Below are 21,438 nucleotides of genomic sequence, written 5' to 3'. Positions count from 1 at the left end.
AGAAGGACTTCCATCCACAGTCAAACCTTAGTGTTATGTGCACTTTCCAAGTTACTGTGTGTTACTTACAAAATACTGTTTCAAAAGACAGGGGACACAGCAATAGCTCGCCGTTCAAGACTCAGTGGTGAGTACTCGTTACGATGTACACTACCGACTCTTTGTTAACAGAGTAATGTAAGTTATTTTTGGTAGAACAAACCTTTTGATTGTAAAAAATAGTTTTATGGGAATGTTTCGTAGCTATAAAAATAAAGAATTAAAATGGTAATACCTCGAAAATCGATTATTAGCATACAGTTAATCTATATGTTGCTGGTAAAAGACCAGTTAATCGACTCTTTCTTATAATCGTCCATCCCTACCATTCGGGCAGCTTAAGTCAGCTTTAAGGTGTAAACATATTTTGAAATTTTGTTACAATCGCGAACATCTTTGACATCAGCTATATTAAGCATGGAAATCATGCATGCATGCTTGATAGAACAGGCATTGTAACAACAAATATTACAATGTGGACGTATGAAAGGAGGATAATACTAATGTCGAACACGTTTGTCTCATTAGCCCCGTTGGGGGAACCCAGGTAAGTTGAGAGCAATGGCGGTGTAGACACTATTGCATATGAAAGTTTACGTTGCTCCTGGAAGAGTGCACGGATAGCCAAGGCAGTAAAGGTGGATGCTTGTGATAAGCGATAAATCCGGGTTCGAGTCCCGGTTTGTCAAAAATTTTCATGTATTACCAGATAGGAATGATTTCCATACCTAGTACATCTGATGTCAAAAATATTCGTAACCACAACAAAATTTCGTAATATTACTACAACTACAGATCGTCACCAGTGTTTTGATATTTTGTGTGGTGCGTCTGAGGCAGTTTCTAGCAAAAGTAAAGTATGATCTTCGGATTACACTAGCGCAACGACGAGTATCTCAGGAGTGACGTGCGTCGCTGAGTAATTTATCGATTGGCGGTGAGGGGTTAAGGTACACGGTGATATCTCTCAGCTCACTAGTTTCGAATTGATATGAACGTCTGTTATTGCACGGAAACTATCAGCATCATCTCCAACTATTTGTCATCCACCCATGAATAAACATCGCTTCAGACTTCCCCACACATTATGAGCTTCAGCTATATGAACACAAGCTGTTTCTGCATGTTTTCTAATTTCAACTACTCACTTTCCGTTAGCTTTACTTTTCTGAGTTCACGTATTTCCTTGAAATTCAGCAAAGTATTTAGTTTTATTCATCTGCCTTCTTCACAGCTCTTTCTCCTTCTCTTCCTTCTACTTTTCCTGTTACTACATCATCTTATTTATGTTTACATTTCTGTAAATTGCCCATAAATGTTTAGGAACATTAGCACATAACTATAACCAATCGCATTTTCTCGAACGTGCTAATCTCTTGGGCTGTCCACAGACAATTTATCTGTTGTCCTCAGATAGTTTGTTCATGTAGACCTAAATGAGTTCTCAGTGGACTGTATGGGACCAGAGGAGACAAGCTCCGCGTATTTAAGCCCAGCACATAAACAACTGCGTGGAGAGCAGCGTTACAGCGGGAACAAGCTGCGTTTTCTTTAGTTCTGCAAGTGCTCTCTGGTTTGGCAAGGCACTGCATATCACTTCGGAACTTAAGGTACACGCAATCACTGTATTGTTAGATCACTGCTGGCCGGTGTGGCCGAGCGATTCTAGGCACTACAGTCTGGAACTGCGCAACCACTACGGTTGCAGATTCGAATCTTGCCTCGGGCATGGATGTGTGTGATGTCCTTAGGTTAGTTAAGTTTAAGTAGTTCTAAGTTCTAGGGGACTGATGACCTCAGATGTTAAGTCTCATAGTGCTCAGAGCCATTTGAACCATTTGTTAGATCACTAACGTTGGCAGCGGCCGCACACATATCTCTGGTGTCTCGAAGTCCACCGACTTCTACAGCCTGCAGCCGATTCAGAACTAGGGAGCTCTCCTTCAGAGTGTTGTGAACAAAGTATAGATGGAACACAGCTTCAGCGAACCTCAATGCTTTTCCTCAACACTTTTTTCTGCTAGTGTTCCTTTCACTTATATCTGTAATGAATAAAGTGAATGCATAGCAGGTGGAATAACTGATTAGCTTGTTAGGCACTAGCTACCAGCATGTGGAAAGAGTATGAGTCATCTTTGTGTTTCTAATTTCTTTCAGGAGAACTGTCCAGATGAAAAGGAGAGGGCGCTCAGTGAATGGCGCTCTGAAATTGAACGCACACTGGCTGTCATGGTTAACGTCTTCCCACAAGAACTCCGAGACACATACCTCACAACGGTTGTGGAACAAGTAAGCTACATTCTTCTGTATACGTTATGCATTCAGCGTTATGACTTACAGAGGTATGACTGTACAATCCATAACACAACTTTTCTCACATGTTCAGCTATGATCGACACAGAGAAAACTTGACGCTATTTCATTGTGTGTTTGTTCCACATCTCCTAAACGACTAGATCTCTTTCAACCAAATGTGAAGATGTACTGTGAAGGTAAGAAACACCTAGCTCTCGTAGAGGTGGGTGTGAAAAGTGTTGATAAACACTGACATCTTGACTGCCTTGCATGAGAGGCATGTTGTGCCCTGAATGCGTTCCAGGGGCTATATGTGCACAGCGCTATAGGTGCATGGCTGAGGAGAAAGGGGGGAGTGTAGGGGATAAACAGTGAGAGGGGGATAATGATGGGAATGAGAAATGGGGAGCAGGTGATGGATTAAGGGATGGATAAACTCTAAGAGAGAATGGCGTCAAAGAGAGAGGGGAGCTGGAGATAGGCAGAGACAAGAGTAGGAGTAGGAGGAGAGTTTTAGGAGGCAAGCGGAAGAGCTGAGGGATAATTAGCGGATGGAAAAACGGGAGGGGGAGGGGCCAGACAGAGAGGTGGGGAGGTGTGGGAGACAGGTGAATGAAGAAGAGGGCTAATAGGCACACAGGAAAGGAACAAGGGGAGAAGGTGAACGGCGAGAGGCTGGAGGAAGAGATGGGAAGAGAGTGAAGGTGAAATACACTCCTGGAAATGGAAAAAAGAACACATTGACACCGGTGTGTCAGACCCACCATACTTGCTCCGGACACTGCGAGAGGGCTGTACAAGCAATGATCACACGCACGGCACAGCGGACACACCAGGAACCGCGGTGTTGGCCGTCGAATGGCGCTAGCTGCGCAGCATTTGTGCACCGCCGCCGTCAGTGTCAGCCAGTTTGCCGTGGCATACGGAGCTCCATCGCAGTCTTTAACACTGGTAACATGCCGCGACAGCGTGGACGTGAACCATATGTGCAGTTGACGGACTTTGATCGAGGGCGTATAGTGGGCATGCGGGAGGCCGGGTGGACGTACCGCCGAATTGCTCAACACGTGGGGCGTGAGGTCTCCACAGTACATCGATGTTGTCGCCAGTGGTCGGCGGAAGGTGCACGTGCCCGTCGACCTGGGACCGGACCACAGCGACGCACGGATGCACGCCAAGACCGTAGGATCCTACGCAGTGCTGTAGGGGACCGCACCGCCACTTCCCAGCAAATTAGGGACACTGTTGCTCCTGGGGTATCGGCGAGGACCATTCGCAACCGTCTCCATGAAGCTGGGCTACGGTCCCGCACACCGTTAGGCCGTCTTCCGCTCACGCCCCAACATCGTGCAGCCCGCCTCCAGTGGTGTCGCGACAGGTCTTGGTGCCAATGATGGTCGTATGCGTGTTTGGCGCCGTGCAGGTGAGCGCCACAATCAGGACTGCATACGACCGAGGCACACAGGGCCAACACCCGGCATCGTGGTGTGGGGAGCAATCTCCTACACTGGCCGTACACCACTGGTGATCGTCGAGGGGACACTGAATAGTGCACGGTACATCCAAACCGTCATCGAACCCATCGTTCTACCATTCCTAGACCGGCAAGGGAACTTGCTGTTCCAACAGGACAATGCACGTCCGCATGTATCCCGTGCCACCCAACGTGCTCTAGAAGGTGTAAATCAACTACCCTGGCCAGCAAGATCTACGGATCTGTCCCCCTTTGAGCATGTTTGGGACTGGATGAAGCGTCGTCTCACACGGTCTGCACGTCCAGCACGAACGCTGGTCCAACTGAGGCGCCAGGTGGAAATGGCATGGCAAGCCGTTCCACAGGACTACATCCAGCATCTCTATGATCGTCTCCATGGGAGAATAGCAGCCTGCATTGCTGCGAAAGGTGGATATACACTGTACTAGTGCCGACATTGTGCATGCTCTGTTGCCTGTGTCTATGTGCCTGTGGTTCTGTCAGTGTGATCATGTGATGTATCTGACCCCAGGAATGTGTCAATAAAGTTTCCCCTTCCTGGGACAATGAATTCACGGTGCTCTTATTTCAATTTCCAGGAGTGTATATGGATATGGGCAGGTAGAAGACGATATGTTCAAAGAGAGAGGCAAGGAGAATATTGACAGAAGAGAGAGATGGAAGAAATGGATGGCAAGGTGAGGAGGAGGAGATGACGTAAGAGGAGGAGAAGGATATGGAGAGATACAGGAGGAGGAGGGTGTGGACAGAGAGTGGGGAAGAGCAGATGATCAGGGAGAGAGAGGGAGTAGTATATGTACGTAGGCAGGGAGAAGGGGAGATGTTTAGAGGCAGGGAGGATGAAGAGGGAACAGACGAAGATATGAGGAGGAGAAGGAGATGGAAAGAGTGAGGGTGGGTTAGGAGATGGGCACAGAGAGGGGATAGGGGGAGATGGATAGGAAGAGGGAGTGAGGAGGATGTGAGTGGAGGAGGTGATGGAAATAAGGAAGGTAGGAGAGGACTGAGAGAGGGGATGAGGAAATGTACAGAGAGAAGGGGGAGGACTGAGAGTGGGGGAGGAGATGTGTGCAATACATGTGGCCTAAGGGAATATGGGCAAAGCCGCAGATAAAAGGCGAGTCATGATTAACAAGAGAGTTGTGTGTGTGTGTGTGTGTGTGTGTGCGGGTGCGCGCGCGCGCGCGCGCGCATTCACACATGCAGGTGTGCATGTGTATATGAGCAAGTGTGAGCATGTGTACGTATACATGTATACATGCACATTCCAGTATGGTAAAGAAATTCCTGTGGCTATTTCAACAAAATTTAGTATCAGCTCGCAATAAACCCAAAACCACAATATTTTGTTGGAGTGAGTAAAAACAGTGGTGATATGTAAGCGCAACTCTGAAATGTCTGGAATAGTGTCAAACAAATTTGGAACACATATGATCCACTATCTGGAAGAATATATCGTTTTGGGATAAGACACCCAGCACCTTTAGCAATGTGGTATGGTTGTCAAGAGGATGACATATAAGAGTAATTGAAAATGAGCACTTCTGCCGCTTTTATCAATGTCTTATAAGTAGGTTATGCTAGAGAGATGTGGTGTGTCGTCCTGCTGAATTTTATTGCAAGCCTTCTGAATATTTATGCAAGCTCTATGCATTGATTATTGAACAGAGTGGTGGCTGGTTGAACTATTAGTTCACAAGCATCGTCTACCAATGAAAATTAGGTGTGGTTCTCACTGAGGCGATATGATATGTGATACGCTATGCAATGCAACGTGTGGCACGATGCAGAAGCAACCCGCATTGGTTGAGACCACAGAAAAGTAATGGAAGTAGTGTAACTGGTTCCGACTGGGACGTCAACAATACAGGACCAATGCAATTCTGTGTTGTCTAGCCCGACGCAATATAGTGTGCCGCTGGTTGCTCCACGTAACTGTATCGTGCAATAAATGTAGAGGGAAATTTCAAGTTGTTAGGTCATCAATGTTAGTGTTTAAACCATAGTTTTTGTAGGTTGCCAAGCTGACTGGTGGCATTCATGAAGGCAATTAAAACCAACAAATGGGGCAGCACAAGGAAAGTCCAATGTGTAAAACAGAGTCTGGATCACTTAAGATGCGTTTTTATGCTACATACACGTCTGATGTGCCTCAAAAATTGTGTTATGTAGACGAAACAATGGCACATCTGTCTCTGTAGTTAGTTTCTCAGTAAAACTTTTCGCATAAAAAATTAATAACTACTGTTATGAGATGCGTGCATTCTCCGCTATGTAATCTTTCTCATTGAGGAGATTGTCTCGTAAAAAATATTGCTCTTACTTTGCTTCTTATAGTCTGATATCACAGTTTGATAATGAACTGGTTTTCTTTTCTGTTTTGCCCACAGTTACTCTGATACGACGAAATTAAGTAAAACGTTGCATATATTTTGAGAAGTTGTGCAGTAATAATGTAGTCTCTGGGTCTGTACATTTGGTACGTTTTAGGTCATACAATGCTGCATACCAAAGGTAGCTGACATATCGAAATTGTTGTTAGTGCTGGAAGGAGAGCCATACCTCATTTGAGTATTGAGAAAGTGTATGACATATGTGGAACTGTCCACGATAAGTCTGGCAACCGTGTGCCACACACGAAGCTACTACCGCCTATTGTCTATTTGGCTTGTCATTTACCTCGCTTCTGTAGGAACGAGAATGTCACACATATAACTGTCACATCGTGCGACCTTTATTGCAGTGTGTCGTATCACATATCTTTTTTCTTTGCGTCATCAGTCTTTTGACTGGTTTGATGCGACCCGCCACAAATTCCTCTCCTATGCCAACCTGTTCACCTCAGAGAAGCACTTGCAACCTACGTCCTCAATTATTTGCTGGATCTATTCCAGTCTCTTTCTCCCCAGTTTTTACCCTCTACAGCTCCCTCTAGTACCACGGAAGTTAGTCCCTCTTGTCTTAAAAGATGTCCCTTCTCCTTGTCAGTGTTTTCCACATATTCTTCCCTCTCGTATTCTCCTCAGAACCTTCTCGTTCCTTACCTTAACAGTCCACCTAATTTTCGACATTCGTCTGTAACACCACATCACAGATGCTTCGATTCTCTTCTGTTGTGCTTTTCGCTCAGTCTATATTTCACTATATTTCTCAATTTAAGGCCTGTGTTTGATACTAACAGACTTCTCTTGTCCAGGAATGCTCTTTTAGCTAGTCTGCTTTTTAGATCCTCCTTTCTCCATCCATCATTGGTTATTTTGCTGCCTAGGTAGCAGAATTCCTAACTTCATCTACCTCGTGTCCATCAATGCTGATAAGTTTCTCGCTCTTCTCATTTCTGCTACTTCCCATTACTTTCGTCTTTCTTCGATTTAGTCTCAATCCATTTTCTGTACTCATTACACTGTTCATTCCATTTAGCACAGCATGTAAGTCTTCTTCACTTTCACTCAAGATAACAATGTCATCAGCGAATCGTATCACTGATATTCTTTCACCTTATTTTAATTCCGCTCCTGAACCTTTCATTTCCATCATTGCTTCTTCGATGTACAGATTCAACAGTAGAGACGAAGGACTACATCCCTGCCTTACACCCTTTTTAATCCTAGCACGTCGTTCTTGGTCGTCCAGGGTCATTCCATATCAAATCACCCAATAAAAAATAAATTTTACACCCACCTCCTTAGATTTTTATGAAATTTGGCTCAAATGGTTCTAATACCATCCTGACAACACCTGCAATTTTTTTTGCTGTATCTCTTACAGTTTTTTTTAATAAATTTTTAAAGTTTTTATGTTTTGCGTTTTCTGAACCTTCGGAAATGGTCAATTTAATTTGCATTCAAAACTTTAAATTTGCTTATCTTAAAAACTCTTTTAGATAACATCATGAATTTTTGCAGCAAGTTTATTTATTATACGTATTTGAAGATAAAAATGATGTCATTAAAATATATTAATATTTTCTATGAAAAAGAATATATATAAGGAATTTTTTTTCTTTTTTTTTTTAACGGATGTTTTGTTTTATAAGAATTGCAATATCTAGAGTCTCAGACCTGATAGAATGCTCAAATTTGTTTTAATTTACTCTTAAACATATAGGCTACTTGATAAAACAAAAATAATGATGGCTTTTTGACATGTTTATTAATTATAGTAGATTACATTAGAATTATGTACGAAGATAGTTTACTTACGACACTTATGTATAACCCAACTGATTGCTTGAAACATTGAATTTTTTGAGTAATTTTGTCTTTTTAATAAACATTAATGCTGATTCAAACTGTTTTTCCACTTCATCCAAGAGCTTTCAGTTCTTTTGATACAGTCTTTTTTGAAGTAATACATTCTCCCAGTGCCGCTTGATTGAGGTGCGTCTACTACACAGACTATGTGCTCCAAAGGCACTATCAGGCCAATAAAATGATGCAGCGGGTCCTGAAGGATGTAGAAATAGAATTTCTGCATCTTCTTCATCATTGAATATTGTTTTTACCAGTCCAAAGTACCAGTTACCATCATAATTTGCAGCCACATAGCAATTTATGGATGGTTCAACACGAACCCAATCAGAAGAAGAATGGAAAGAAAAGACTAAGGAGGGTTTTACACTATCTGTAGTCCTAATTTCAATGTTGTTTGTTGGAAGTGGTTTGAAGTTATGAAAACTTCTAGTTCCAGGAATGGTTCGGGTTTCTGAAAAACGTTTTTCTAGTTTTAACCGTAGCAAATCAGCTTCTTTTTTGTCAATAAAGTGAAAATGAATGTTCTCAATATTTTTTTCACAAAACTTATACACATCGATTGCTGTCATTATTTGTTCTTTGTCTGAAAGCTATAGACTGGCTTTCCTTAAAATTCTTTTAATAGTTCCTCCTAGGCCATCACAAATTGACTTCCCATGACTTGTTGCAAAAAAAGTGTGTTGGGCCTTCAAATTAAAGTCTCTCAAGTGTTCAGTCAAATTTTTAAAACTGTTTCTATTTTTGTACTGCCCAGCACAACCATCTGTAAAGTAGTGAACTGAGTCAATGTCGGTATGATGTAATGACAGCCACTTTGTAATTTCTTTTTGTACAAAGTTAACAAAACCCGTGTCATGTTCTTGGTCATCACTAATAAAACAGTGGTTGGAAACAAAAACATTGTTTTCCTCATTTCTTAGAAAAACTCCAACTGGGTGTAGAGTACAACCACCTCTATTCCAGTGGTAACTTTGGATCTCATTTTGCATAACAAAGGAATAATTTTCACTGAAATCCATCACAATAATTGCTGTTTTGGGTGGTGGGTCTTCTTTCAATCTTTTAAAGGCTGCTGATTGGGATTTTGCTAAAAACGAGTGCGGGGTGAGCTTTTCCAATGACCTAACCAATAAAGAAATGTAGTCTTCAACACTGATAGACTGTTTGATCATTTCTGCCCTGTCTGTGTTAACCCACTGACTGATTACAATTTCTTCTTCTAAATCATAATCTTCACTTAGTTTTTCAGTTAAGTACTCAGTTAGTGCAGTATTTGCAGGACAGCTGTCGCAATGATGTAGCATGCAGTTTTGGTTTCCGTGTTGCACACAAGCATCTTAATTAGGTCTTTATAAGATTCTTCAATTTTCACAGCATCCAGTAATAGTTTAACATTCTGGTGGATACTGCATACACATACAGTGTGTGTGCCTGCAGCACCAGTAAGGATACACCATTTAGGTCACAAGAAACAAAATTTTGAAAATCCTACTTCTACCTCGGGATTCTCCCATTTGAAAGAATAATAGAGTTCTCTCGAGTTACACAAAATGAGTCTTTTTTGCATGTACACATTTTTTTGAACACTTAACTTTGTCTTTTGTTCCAGGTGGCACTCTGGAACTTTCATCCTTTTCATAAAAATCTGTTACAAGTCTTACTGTATTTTCAGAAAGAGTTTTACCTTTTTTTGGACCAGGAGTTTCCAAAATACCCTTTTCAGATTTTAGCTTTCTAGCTTGTCGCACCATGTACTCACTTACATTAAATTCTTTCATCACTTTATTTCGAGTCCAAGAATCTGGAGCCAAGGTCAGAAGCTGGATTTTTCTAGACCTCCCAACAGATGAAATCTTCTCTTTCATAAGAGAAATCATTACATCAAAATCCTTTGCTTTCTCAACCACACTTTTATCTTCTTCGTCATCATCAGAACTTGGTGCATCATATTTTAATGCTTTTGAAACCGCCTTTTTTGCAGTCTTTTCAATACTGCTAACCTTCCTTTTAAAATAAGACCCTTTACTTTGTTCTGACAAGTCATGAAGCTTTATCGGTGTTAAACCTAAATAATCAAGAGCAATGTTTGTTTGTACGAGGGATTCATTTCTGGATTCCAATGATTCTAATTCAACCATGACTTCATCATCTGTTTCACTTTCATTGACTTCAACTCTTAATTTTTCCTCACAAAAGTTACGGCATGTTGAGCAAAGCTTTTGTCCAGGTTTTATGCTAATATTTTTTGTCAGTAATTGTTTAGAAAGATCCAAGCCTACACTTCTCAACGATTTTTTGATGGGCTTTTTGTGTTTTTTTAGTAGGTCTACACATGTTGTTTGATACTTTTCAAAAACATTTAAAAAGTAGTAGCTGTGGTGTGAACATATATTCTTAAATTCACACAGATTAATTCCAGATCGTAAGTGGATCAAATCTTTTTCTTCCTCACTCAATTCTGATACCGGTTGTAACTTTTTTGAAGGTGTGTAGGTTGTTTGGAAACAGTCAGATTTTTTAAATAACCCTACACTACAGGTTTGAATATCTGACATACTGATTTCACTTTTGGTCTGATTACTGTTCTGGTTACTTTTATAGGATATTGGAAAAGAATCTCTGTAAACTAAGTAACAGTACTTAATGAGAGTTCGAATAAACTTAATAAAATACTATCCAAGCACTATTTAACACTGTAATAATTTTTTACTTCAAAACACAGGAGTAACAATAAAAAATCCAAGTGTACATTGTTACTCCAAGAAGACAAAAACTTATTTTCGGTAAGTCACTTGGTATTTTATATTTTTAAAATATAATTAATATTATTTTAAAAATTAGATAACTATTAAACAGGTTAAAAAGCCAACATAATTTTTCTTTTATCTAATAGCCTATACAATTAAGAGTATTTTAAAACAAATTTGAGCTTTCTATCAGGTCTGAGACTCTAGATATTGCAGTTTTTGTAAAACTAAACATCTGTTAGCTAAAAAAAAAAAATAAAAAACTTGAAAATTTTTTTTCATTTTGAAGAATTTAATATATCTTTATGGTAATTTTTTTAACATTTAGATATAATACACAAACTTATTCCAAAATTTCGTACTGATATCTTGAGTATTCTTTAATATACAATTTTTTTTAGTTGTGATGACACGTTTAAGTTACAGTTTCCGACTGCTGAAACAACGCCAAATCTAAAAACTTTAAAAATTTATATAAAAAAAACTATAAGAGATAGAGCAAAAAAATTTTACAAGTGCTTTCAGGATGATAAAAGAAGTAATTGTACCAAGTTTCATCAAAATCTGACATGGTTGGTGTCAAGGCCTGGGTGACTTGACATGGAATGACCCTCCACTCTTATTAATCCCTCTTGGCTCTTGCACATATTGTATATTACCTATCTCTCCCTATAGCTTACTCCTATTTCTCTCAGAACTTCGAACATTTTGCACCATTTTACATTGTCGAATGCTTTTTCCAAGTCGACAAACCCTATGAACGTGTTTTGATTTTTCTTCAGTCTTGCTTCCATTATCAGCCACGACGTCTCTGGTGCCTTTACCTTTCCTAAAGCCAAACTGGTCATCATCTAACAAATCCCCAATTTTATTTTCCATTCTTCTGTATATTGTTCTTGTCAGCACTTTGAGTGCATTAGCTGTTAAGCTGATTGTGCGATAATTCTCACACTTATCAGCACTTGCGGTCTTCGGAATCATGTGGATGACGTTTTCCCGAAAGTGAGACGGTATATTGTCAGACTCATACATCCTACGCACCAACCTGAATAGTCGTTTTGTTGCCAATTCCTCCAATGATTTTAGAAATTCTGATATCTATCCCTTCTGCCTTATTTGATCTTAGGTCTGTAAAGCTCTCATAAATTCTGATTCCAATACTGGATCCCCTAGCTCTTCTAAATCCTGTTTCTTCTTCTATCACATCAACCAAATCTTCACCCTCATAGAGTCCTTCAATTTACTCTTTCCACCTATCCACTCTCTCCTCTACATTTAAAAGTGGAATTCCCGTTTCACCCTTAGTGTTATCATCCTTGCTTTTAATTTCACCGAAGGATGTTTTGACTTTCCTATATACTGAGTCAGTCCATCCGACAGTCATTTATTTTTCGATATCTTCACATTTTTCGTGCAGCCATTTCGTCTGAGCTTCCCTTGCTTCCTATTTATTTCATTTCTTAGCGACCTGTATTTCTGTCTTATCTTCCCTGCACTTCTTATTTATTTCATTTCTTAGCGACTTCCGTTTCTGCCTTCCTGAATTTCTCTGAACATTTTTGTTCTTCCTTCTTTCATCGATCAACTGAAGTATTTCTTCTGTTACCCATGGTTTCTTTGCAGCTACCTTTTTTGTACCTATGTCTTTCTTACCAACTTCTGTGATTGCCCTTTTCAGAGATGTCCATTCCTCTTCAACTCTGCTGCCTACTGAGCTATTCCTTGTTGCTGTATCTATAGTAAAGGAGAACTTCAAGCGTATCTCGTCATTCATTAGTACTTCCGTATCCCACTTCTTTGTGTATTCATTCTTCCTGGCTAATCTCTTACACTTCAGCCTACTCTTCATCACTACTAAATTGTGATCTAAGTCCATATCTGCTCCTGGGTATGCCTTACAATCCAGTATCTGATCTCGGAATCTCTGTCTTATCTGATTTAATACAATTGAAATCTCCCCGTATTGCCCTGCCTTTTCCAAGTATATCTCCTCCTCTTGTGATTCTTGAATAGCATATTCGCTATTACGATCTGAAATTTATTACAGAATGCCATTAGCCTTTCTCCTCTCTGATTCCTTGTCCCTAGCCCTTATTCTCCTGTATCCTTTTCTTCTACTCCTTTCCCTACAACTGCATTCCAGTCCCCAATGACTATAAGATTTTCATCTCCCTTTATGTACTGTATTAACCTTTCATTATCTTCATATGGGCCTACTTTCTCTTCCTCTTCATCTTCAGGTTGTGACATTGGCATGTATACCTGAACTATGGTTGTCAGTGTTGGTTTGCTGTCGATTCTCATAAGAGCCACCCTACCACTGAACTATACACAGTAACACACTCTTTGCCCTAACTTCCTCTTCATAACTGATCCTACTTCCATAATACCATTTTCTGCTGATGTTGATATTACCCTATACTCATTTAACCAAGAATCGTCTTCTTTCCATTTCATTTCGCTGACCCCCACTAGATCTAGATTGAGCCTTTGCATTTCCCTTTACAGATTCTCTAACTGCCCTACCACGTTCAACCTTCTGATATTCCAGGCCCCGACTCGTAGAACTATATTCTTCTGTTGATCATTCAATCTTTTTCTCATGGTCACCTCCCCCTTGGTAATCCACTCCCAGAGATCTGAATGGGGGACTATTCCAGAATCCGTTGCCAATAGAGAGATCATCATGATACTTTTTCAATTACAGGCCACATGTCTTGCGGGTACACATTATGTTGCCTTGTGCATCCTCATGCTGTTGATCATTGCTGATTCTTCCACCTTTAGGGGCAGTTTCCCACTCCAAGGACAAGAGAATGTCCTGAACCTCTGTTTGCTCCTCCGCCCTCTTTGACAAGGTCATTGGAAAAATGAGGTTGACTGCATATGCTGGAAGTCTTCGGCATATCATATCACATACAATATCACCTCAGGGAGAACCGCACCTCTGTTTGACATCAACTGTGATATGAAACAAAACACAACCTGGAAGTCCTGCATACCTGACCTACACAGTGTCGTAGTGGGGGATATTTACTATACAAAAAACGGTTACCTTCCTGTACTGTATTGTGAACTGTCGAATATATATTTATGTCATGTGGATGATTGCTGTGAATAACTGTGCAACATTGAGTTAGTGTTGAAACTTCGTGGCACATAAAACATGTGGTGGGGCTCGAACCCAGAGCCTTCTTTGCGTTTTCCAGGCAAATCTTCTGCCAGCTTAACTGCCTATGCACGATTCATTGACCTCCCCCTTATAACTTAACTTCCACCAATATATCTCTCATACTTTCCAGACTTGTGTTAGGTAAAATAAATATAAATAAATATTACTTTATCCAGTTCCTGTATAGATCTGAGGGGGGACACCACATGAAGATTTATTTGTTTTTATAAATACAGCGGAGCACACCTCACCTACTAAATAAATGCAAGGTAGATGACACACGCTGTGAAATAACACCTTTTCTCAAATGACACCATAAAGCTATTGAGCTCAAAATCTAATTAGCAGGGAATCACCATAAACAACACCTTTATCTACGGTGCAATCGCCGACGCACTTGTGCATTACAGTGATTTCGGTAGTTGAGGCAGTTGTTGACAGGTTAATAAAGGTAAAGCTGCCCACAATACGAAGGTTAGTTTGAGTTTAGCTTACATTATATGCCCATGCCTTCCTTCAACCTCTGAATTAACTTACACAGCCTGTTATGAGGGGCCTATACTCTAACATGGTTTCCTGAACCTTGCTGCAACTTGGTGTTTTCCGCATCAGCAAAGAACGCCACAATTATACTTCCATTGTAAAATGTGGCTAGTGTATAGATTAATGGGACAAATGAACAGATTCGATAATAATGCATTGAAAAAATTGTACAGAGTACAGCATACTTTCTTGTTGGCTTGCAGCTGGAAACAGCTGTCTTGTAAATAAAATTGGACTTTGGTGCAGATTTTAATCGCTCAAACACTTCCCAACAATTCGTTCCCTGTATGAGTTCTCTGTTCACCTTAACACCTTGAAATTATCTAGAAAAATCAATATTTAGTTCTTACGTTCTGTACTGTATTTATCTTGCAAGCAACTAGTGGTTAAGCCATGAACCTAAGAGGATAGCTTAAACAGCTGTGAGTGAAACAAGAAACAACAATAGTCATATCCTACATTGTTACGAATATTTCAGTGTTTATTTCTGAATATGTGGCTCTTTCCTACTGTGGTTAGACAGCAGCCTAGGAGGACAACTTAAATTGCTGCCAGTGAAATGATGAGCAGTTGCATTCATATTTTTCCTGTCACAAATTTTCTTCTCACAAGGGTTCCTGCCAACCAATAGCACTTCCGGTTGGTATAGTTCTACCGCTAACAACATATGTGAGCTCGTACACATGTGAGTGAGGCCCACATCGAACGATAATGGAAGTCGATAGCAGTTCCTGCTGCTGTCGATAGTGCTGCACATTTGCAGGAAATCATGTAAAATGAGCGTTACCCCTTAGCAACACTGAGTACAATGCCCTATCTGGAATAATTCATTATGCATTTTAAGCTTAGTTTACACAATGACATTGGGTTGCGCCACTCGTTGCGTGGAATGAGTTGCATGCAAGTAGTTTCATATATGACTGTAGACATGGCGACACCAGTGTACACTTCAGTTTCGTCGTGTTGTGGCTCCCTGAGTCGTGTCTGGAATGGAAGTTTTGGCAGCTGCACGTCACACAAGTTGTGATGGAGTCAAAGGTTGTTGCGTGGAATCGTTGCATAAGAAAAACAAATAAGAAACGTGTTTTGATTCGTGACTGGATGAAGAAAAGACGTCAGCCCGGTTGCTCAGCATCCTTGCTGAAATAACTTATAACGGAAGATCAAAGAAGTTCTTTTAATTACCTTAGAATGTCACCAGAACTGTTCACGCAGCCACTGTGGCCGAGCGGTTGTAGATGCTTCAGTCCGGAACCATTCCGCTGCTGCGGTTGCAGGTTCAAATCCTACCTCGGGCATGGATGTGTGTGATGTCCTTAGGTTAGTTAGGTTTAAGTAGTTCTGAGTCTAGGGGACTGATGACCTCAGATGTTACGTCTCATAGTGCTTAGAGCCATTTTGTTCACATTTCTTTTAAATAGAGCTAATTATGCGATAAGGAATAAAGGTACTGCAATGCATGAAGCACTGTCGCCAGAACTGAAATTACGTGTCATATTGCATACATTACAATCGAGAAAACTTGGCATGTTGTAAGATACGGTTTTAGTTGCTGATGATGCTATTTCACTAACACCAATAACTATTAACATTAACAGTAATAATTATCAACATTAGCAACAATAATTATTTGAAGCTGGTCGCATTAAGAAGAGAATGGTTTGCAAACTACTCTCTTGAAGATAGATCCGTAGGCAATATGTCAAAATTCTAACATATGTGAATGGGAAGCACTGCAGCGAGTTTTGAAATATATGAATATAGAATAAAGAATGCAGCTTCATGATTTTGTATAGCCTTCCCTCCTGTCAACAATATTTCTTAACAAAGAGTTGGCCAACTCGATGGGATTTTAGTCTTGCAGACGAGATCATTGCCACAGCTAGAATTACACTTGCTTGTATTTTTCTTAATTCAGTTGTATATGTGTTCCTAACTCAATAAATTTTTCCCTGCAGCTTAGATATTGTCAAACTATCTATGTTACAATCGCACATGACGGTCTCAGCAGAAGCAATATCTTGCTAATTTTTGTAATCAGCATCACTGAAATCCCACAAACACCTATGCAAAGCATAGATATCCAAAAATCGAACATTATTCTCCGTTCCCCGCTTCATATTTTAGTTTGTCTACACTCTACGAACACACATAACCTCAAAACTCATGCAACTAGTGTCACCAAAGTTGGAACACGCCGAAAGTGTTTAGTTTCACCAACGAGTTGCGAAAACAAGCGGCGCGCATGCTCAGTGTCTGGCAGCACAGTTGGCTGCAACCTAGTGCCGCCGTGTAAACTAGGCTTACAGCTTGCGCACCATGCACACGGATTTTCCCAACGATACTGGTATTGTACAGTGATAACATGCAAAAAGTTCCTGGACTGTGAAGGATTGAAAATCAAACCTTCTGATGTGCATTCTGATACTCATCGTAGGTGCAGATCTAGGGTTCGATTCTGGCAGTTACAGTTTTTCACTGTTTCTCCTGCCCCCCAAACATAACCTCCAGTCTCCTCTACATTTAACATGCCACAGGTGCCTAGGATTTTAATACTAAAAAACTATAAAATGCAGTATATAAAATGATTGAATGTAATCACAATAATTTGTTTCCATTGGTGGTTAATATAGAACTCCCCTTGGGCCCATGTCTGACTACAGTACTTTGGCATCGAGCCACAATCAAAAAATGATTAATAAATTAAAATATCTTTTGGGTATCCCCCTCATTTGGCTTAACACTATTTTTCTTAGAAGAACCATGAATAATCTGTTATCACATAGTTGGTTTGCTACTCAATTGGGCTACTGTCTTTTTTTTAACGTCCAGTGGGTAGGCAGCAACCATCTCCCATTCCTTGCTGAGTACGCTAATAGTGACACAATAGGCAGGCAGCAGTCACGACCAGTATACCAGTACCACTGCTACACTGAAATACATGTCAATGAAGTGCTATGGTCACACAATGATAAGTTCACATTTAGAGGGGTTATGTGCACAGTAAGGGCTCCACACACATGTGATAGATTGCAGCAATCCATCACATACGCATGCAGTCACCTCATAGATCAGACGAGTGTGAGCAGATCACAGCAGTAGATCACTGATAACATAGAAAGGCCAGGAAATCTGATGGATTTTTGTATGTAATATGGCTGCCGGGATGTGAATCTTTTGTCTATTTGTTTTGCATTGGTACGTAATTTTCTTTCATTTCACTTTTCTCGAGTTGGCTATAACTTTATATTAGAATTTGTAGTTATTCAGGGAGCACAAACCACCCTAAGAAGCAAAGCGGAAGCCAAAGTTACCACTTATATTGAAAAGAAATAAAATACAAAAACATTGACACCATCAGGTTTTGCCATATTTAGCATTTGGATGCTTGTGCTGCAGATAAAGAAGTTTGAGGACAGCTAATAGTAATAGTCAGGATATACTGTGCTTCATGTGGTGAATATGAGTTATTTATGAAACAGCAAGACGCATTATTAAAAGTTACTTATGGAATGTGTTGTGGATTGGCAAGACAGCCAACCCACTAGGAGGAAGCCGAAAGGCACGCGTTTAAGCTCACGCAGGCTGGCGTGAGGTCTGGAACAGGATACGGAAATGAGAATAGCCAAAAACATACGTAGCTGCTGGAATACTTAACTTTAATCCATAATTGGTGAACATCACTCTTGACGGTACATGTTTTACAGCATCAATAGTAACTGGTAATGGCGCCTTGCTAGGTCGTAGCAAATGACGTAGCTGAAGGCTATGCTAACTATCGTCTCGGCAAATGAGAGCATAATTTGTCAGTGAACCATCGCTAGCAAAGTCGGCTGTACAACTGGGGCGAGTGCTAGGAAGTCTCTCTAGACCTGCCGTGTGGCGGCGCTCGGTCTGCAATCACTGATAGTGGCGACACGCGGGTCCGACGTATACTAACGGACCGCGGCCGATTTAAAGGCTACCGCCTAGCAAGTGTGGTGACTGGCGGTGACACCACAGAATGAATAATGGAACTCAGCAGTGCTACTGTTGATAACATTGCCATACATACATCGAGATTGCAGAACTATTATGTAAACATTTACAGTTACACTACAACACTAATGAATAAAAACGTAATTGAGGGCTAATAAATCGACATTTATTAGCTCGCTAGAAAAATGAATCCAAGTCACTTCATGCCAATGAAAAATGTATTCTGGAATGTAACCTATAGTTCTCAGGACAAGTGTTTCAAAAATGGTTAATAAATTTCAATTTGCGTTTGTTTTTATTCATTTATGTTGCAAATATTAGTGGAGAGCAACTGCCACTGCTATTAAACACAAATGGTTTATTTTCCATATCAGATCTTCGTGACACAATGACGTACATAATACTGGTTCAGATAGTTTGACAAAACGTTCATTTGCGGCAGGGACAGGGTGAGCGACTGGTGGCAGCGATATCAGTTGCATCGGATGTCTGCTGTCGGCCTGTGTGTGCAGCCCTGCGCATAAGTTCTTGGGGAACATTAGTCATCTGATTGTTAGCTAATTTTTTTAAGTGGGTCGATCTTGGTAGTTCAGACTGTAGTGTCGTTGTCAGCTATACTCTACAAACTGCTGTGACTTCTGGGTTGGGGATAGTACCATCTGCACTCTAATTAGCATGCATACACAGGCTACTTTTGCATACTAAACATTATCTGAGAGACAAAAAACAAATTTCGGAAAAAGTTTTTCTCTGTTGTGTTTCCACGTTAAGTTGGATTCACACTTGCAACTAATGTGACGCCACAGCCTGAGGCTTTCTGTAGTGGCACGGCGCTGTACCATTCACACAGGATGCCACAAACTCTACGTAGTTGCACACCTTTCAACACAGTGTCAACTGAAATCGTATGGGCAGGTATTAGTGGTATAGTGCTGGCTGTGGCATTAGCGCTGTGACAAGAGTTAAATACGAGGAAGACGAAATCCAAATGTTACAACCGTAGATATATTTCCTGCAGGGCTGAATCAGGGGCCACAAACACATTTATAAAAGAAATATACTTGGAGAAGAAAATGCTCTCTGCTGTGGTAAATTAACCAACTGTTGGCATGAAAATATCGTCTGCAGACAAGCCACTCTTCCAAGGTTTTAGAAACTAACGGTATTCGATGATGTAGGCATTCCAAATTACTGATTTTTAGTTCAACAGCTATCACATCACACTCGGGTGGCTATTTCGCGCATATAATCCACAATTTATATACTGCTTGGTCTCACAAATCACGAAGTTTATCCAACTCCCTTTTTTGGTTGGATATTAAGTGTATTTATTTATTCATCCAAACATCTTTCGAGATAGTGTGCTACATCATTGGTTTGCACACACACACACACACACACACACACACACACACACACATTCCTAAATTAAACACAAGTTATTGTTCTTGTAGCTCCAGAAGCTGTGGAAATGTACCTGCCGGCCATTGTTCTGACTTTTTCATTAATGAAATGAAACCACACTGAAATCGAAAGGAGTACAGCAGCAATTCTTCCACGATAACTGCAACAGGATACTCGTGTTTTGAAATACAGCCACCAGGAAGCAGTCATGGAAGAAAATCGGCGAAACAAAGTACAACCAAGCTGAACTTTCTGTGGCACGACAAAACCTGCATCTCGTAAGTTGTGCCACTGAAACTAGGATTTCTTATATGCAGACGTGGCGACGCTTTAGTTGCATCTGTGAAAATGAATTTAATGTCTGAAGCAGGTTTGTTAGCCCAGTTAATTAATACGTCTGGAAAACAATTGTTCCAGTTTCTGAATTAGTCAGCACAATCACAGTTAAATACTCAGCATCATCCCCAACCTAATATTTCTGCTTCTCCTTCACTGAACAATGAATCACTCTGTCCACATTAGCTAAATATTTTGAAAACAAGATGTAACTTGACAATCCAAGCGCGTTTCAAACACGGTTGTGCATTTACACGGGAGCAAAAATCAGTTGTGGAAGTAGAAAACCAGCAGCTAGCGAAAGATTTATCATCTTTGGAATCAGTAATGTACTTGAGAATGGGTTTATAACCTAAAACCTAGGATGTGCAGTAACTATAATAAAATTTGTGAAACAAGGGAAGAAACAGTGTTTGTTTTGTTAGGTTTCTAACAGAGGGTGCATTGTCTATAATACAGTACTGTCTGGATAAGAACTCCATAAACATTCAGTCAGATCTTGATAATATTTAAATGGTGCAAAAGTAGGCAACCTGTTTTAAATGTCTGAAATATGACCTTCTGCACTTCACAAAACGAAAAAAACATGGCTTCCTATGGCTACAGTATCAACAGGTCACAACTGTAATTGGTAAACTCATACATACAGCACAATCATACAGGTATAACAATTTGGAGGGATATGAAATGGAATGATAATACAGCCTCAGTCATAGGTAAAGTAGGTGGCAGACTTTGTTCACTGATAGAATACTAGGGAAACACAATCATTCTGTGAAGGAAATTGCTTACAAAACACTCATTTGACAAATACTAGAATATTGCTAGAAGTGTGAGACCCGTACCAAATAGGACTAACAAGGGAATATTCAGTGTGTACAAAAAAGGCAGCATGAATGGCCACAGGTTTTTTGACCCATTTGAGAGTGTCACAGAGATGCTGAAGAAATTGAACTGGCAGACAATACAAGGTAGACATAAACTTTTCTGAGAAAACTTGCTCACAAAATTTTCAGAACCCTCTTTAAATGATGAATCTAGGAACATAATACACCCCCTCACATATCGCTTCCAATGGGATCATAAGTAAAAGGGGAAGCAGCACTAATAAGTGGTGCAGTGTGGAGTGCCCTCGACCTCGCATTTCAGTGATTTGCAGAGTATAGATGGGTCGTT

At 40.4% G+C, this 21,438-nt stretch overlaps 1 protein-coding gene across 1 annotated transcript in view; it reads left to right on the top strand.

The window, feature by feature from the left end:
- LOC126194745 (NACHT domain- and WD repeat-containing protein 1) overlaps window positions 1–21,438 on the top strand; it is a 633,295-nt gene that overhangs the window by 474,205 nt on the left and 137,652 nt on the right. Inside the window, exon 8 of the mRNA XM_049933012.1 lies at window positions 2,197–2,328. Within this exon, the coding sequence (XP_049788969.1) occupies window positions 2,197–2,328 (132 nt within the window). The remainder of the gene's footprint in view (window positions 1–2,196; window positions 2,329–21,438) is intronic.

Source organism: Schistocerca nitens, chromosome 7, assembly GCF_023898315.1.
Source record: "Schistocerca nitens isolate TAMUIC-IGC-003100 chromosome 7, iqSchNite1.1, whole genome shotgun sequence".
NCBI classification, from domain to species: Eukaryota; Metazoa; Arthropoda; class Insecta; order Orthoptera; family Acrididae; genus Schistocerca; species Schistocerca nitens.
This window is presented reverse-complemented; position numbering and strand designations above follow the sequence as displayed.